A 3244-nucleotide genomic window follows, 5' to 3' on the forward strand; every position below is an offset into this window, starting at 1 on the left:
GGATGGTGACGGGCACGAAGCTGGTGTAGCGCATGGTCTCGTAGATGAAGGCGTCCAGGCACGCCAGCCTGCTCTTGTCCTCGATGGAGGGCAGCCGGTCGCGGCCGACCACTTTATCGATGCTGTCCTGGAGCTTGGTCTGGATGTCTGGGTATTTGGCGAGGAGAAGGAGACTCCAATGGAGGCAGGTCGAAACAGTGTCCAGCCCTGCACCTATGAAATCTGAAACTGTGCTCTCCGTGTGAGCCGGAGTGAGACCGATATCGTCTTGTTGCATCTCAATCACCTCCATGATGGCATCACTCATGTCTCTGGTCACCCCGGGGCTGTAGGTCTCCCGATGGTGCACCACCTTGTCCTTGACGAAGGAGAAGAACTCCTCGTTGAGGTCCTTGAAGTTCTGGAAGAGACTGCGCACAGGGTTGGGGAAGGACTGCAGCCAGGGCATGACATCCACCAGGCTCCCGGCGCCCACCGTCTCCCCGAACTTATCTACCTGGGTGAGCAGGGTCCTGAACTCTTGGTCGTCATGCACGTAGCGCTTCCCAAAGCAGAGGGCGCAGATGACATTGGCAGCGGCCACGGTGAGTGGGTGGCCAGGGTTGAAGCAGCGCCCGTCGTCACTGAGCTGGGAGAAGGACTTCACCAGGTCCAAAGCCTCAGCCACGATGTGCTGCTCGAAGGCTTTTTTCGTTTCGCTGTTTGCCGAGGAGAATGCCCGGATGGTGGACTGAGCGATCTTGCGGTGCGTCTTCCACTGTTTGCTGTAGCTGTTGAAAGTCAAACTGTTGCCCCCCGACACAAATTGAAAAGACAGAAAGTTTGGTCGGCCCGCAAACTCAGCGGCGTGCTGGAGCAGAGCCTTCCTGATGGCGGCGTGGCCATTCAGAACCACAATGTCGCTAGACCCAAGGCGGATCTGGTAGACGTTGCCGTACTTCTTTGCCAGCTTGGAGAAGGCGATGTGGGGCATCTGGCCCAGCTGCATGGCATTGCCCACCACTGGCCAGGCGAACGGTCCTGGCAGCCTCCTCTTGAGTCTCAGGTTGCGTACCCACAGGCAAGCCTCCAGGCAGAAGAGGAACACAAAGCAGGCAATGAGAGCCGGCTGTACCTGCCCACTCCATTCCCTGATGATGCTGCTGCTACCTTTCACTGCATAATCTGGATCCAGCAGTGCCATGGCGATTCAGTTACAAGTTACAAGACTCTTGCTGCTTAAATCTTACCCTTTCAGGCTAAAATCAGTCCAAGCTCATTACCAATCAGAAAGTATCCTTCTTGTTCCGCTAACCACCAGCAATAGTGGTTAAAAAACAACTATCTTAGCCGCATCAGCCTCAGTCTTAGCCGCAGATTATTATCTACAAATTCAAAAAGAAATAGCTGGGAAAAGTGGTGAAATAATCCGAGTCAATAGACAAAGTTCCTCAGTAACACCCCCAGCATACACGTACTCTCTCATACGTCCTCCCTCTCTCTCTCTCTCTATGTCCCTCGTTCTCTCACACCTCTCCCCCTCGCCTTGGCTTGAGGTCTAGGCAGATGAGGGTGAGTGGTTTGCAGTGGAGCGGTGTCTGTCCACAGATGACCAAATTAGAGGAATGTAGATCTCGGCCTTGACACTCTCCCTTATATATCTTGGCTGTGGGAGTGGTCAAGCGCTCAGGTTTTCTTAGCATCTTGCTCTCTCGCTCTCTCTCTTTCACTTTATTTCTGTATCTCTCTATCTCTTGCTCTTTCTTTCACTCTCTCCTTCTCTCCTCCCATTGTGGCTATGGTAAGGATAAGGGTAAGGGCTCCCATCTCTCTCTCTCTCTCTCTCTCTCTCTCTCTCTCTCTCTCTCTCACACTTTCTTGTTGTATCCCCTTCTTTCTTCACTACTCCCAGTGCTTTCTGCTCTTTGTCCTGCCAGTGTGTCTGGCTGTGGTGAAGGCCCCAGGGCCCCCATATGTCTTACTCCAGCGCTCTGTCAGGGTCCTTAAGGCTGTCCCTGGCCGGAGAGCAGAGGTGGAAAGCGGAGGAGAAGTCATGCTGGCAAAGCCAAGTCGGGAGGTGAAGCATAGGAAGTCTTGCTCAGTGTTGGGAACGGAACTCATGGCGAGCTCTCAGCCTGGCTCAATTTCTTGTCATAACGAAGACATTGTGCGTCCAAACAGAGCTCAGTGTGGAAGAAGGGCCTTTGGGGAGACTTTGGAAATGTGCAGTGCCCCCGTTTTAAAAAGTCTCTTATGTGGAGATTTGAACTTGGAAAGAGTTCACTTCATCATGTTTCACTTCATCATGTTGGCACCTCACGACTAATGTGTTCTGTGTCCTGTGAAATTTCATCTAAGATATCCAGACCCGGTCTGTGAGGTTCTGTTTACTCATTGATATATGACATCTAATGTTGCAGGTGGTCTGGACTACAGGTAAAAGATTAAGGGGACATTATGCCTGCACATACAATTTAGAGCTCCGCACCATTACGGACTATTTCAGTGCTCAGGGCCTATTTTAGATCCCATCTAAATATGCCTTTGTTTACAATCAGATATGCAGCAATAAACAACGCTGTGCTGCTAATGGTGCAGCTTAAAAACAAATACACTTAAGTGTAATGTGCTCTATACACTGTTGTTTGTGTGATGCTTATGCTGTATAACTTATATATAAACTTAATGATATAATTTCACTCTAAGCATTGTGGCTTCACTGAAATTGCTTTGGAAGGTAATGAAAGATGTGTTTTACAGCTAAACATTTTAGAGGGCTATGCTTGACAAAATACAAAAGAGCAGACAGGCAGTGAAGAATCTAATTATGCTGGCCTGCAAAACTGAAAGAGCTGAAGTGATACAGAAATGCCACATCACAGAGCCCAAAGCACAAGTGCTGGCCAAAGGGACTGAGCGCAGCTGAATTGTTGTGTTTATGGATGAAAAAGTTGTCAGGCTTTCTACAGGAATCCATGGAGCAGTTAACTATTTGTGAGGGTGTTGAGGATTTTATGATTGTTAGCAGTGTTGTGCAAGTTATGCACTGTTCCACTAAACTGCGCTTAGTGCAATGAAAGTCTGTTCAAATTTGGTTGAAATTATACAGGTTAAAGATTTACTTGGCAGGTATGTTTCTTCTCTTGGGCTAATTCACTTCACGTATCCTCATGAGAGAGAGAGAGAGAGAGAGAGAGAGAGAGAGAGAGAGAGAGAGAGAGAGAGAGAGAGAGAGAGAGCACAAAACATCTCTTGCATCTTCAAG

The 3244-nt window shown here is 49.2% G+C and overlaps 1 protein-coding gene across 1 annotated transcript in view; it reads right to left on the bottom strand.

Annotated features, from left to right (window-relative positions):
- The window catches only part of LOC134067919 (cytochrome P450 1B1-like), a 2248-nt gene extending 657 nt beyond the window's left edge, over positions 1 to 1591 (bottom strand). The window contains exon 1 of the mRNA XM_062523408.1: positions 1 to 1591. This exon is cut by the window's left edge and continues 657 nt beyond it. Within this exon, the coding sequence (XP_062379392.1) occupies positions 1 to 1183 (1183 nt within the window). The 5' untranslated portion in view covers positions 1184 to 1591.
- Positions 1592 to 3244: the final 1653 nt, after the last annotated feature.

The sequence above is a fragment of the Sardina pilchardus genome, chromosome 20 (genome assembly GCF_963854185.1).
Source record: "Sardina pilchardus chromosome 20, fSarPil1.1, whole genome shotgun sequence".
Taxonomy (NCBI): domain Eukaryota; kingdom Metazoa; phylum Chordata; class Actinopteri; order Clupeiformes; family Clupeidae; genus Sardina; species Sardina pilchardus.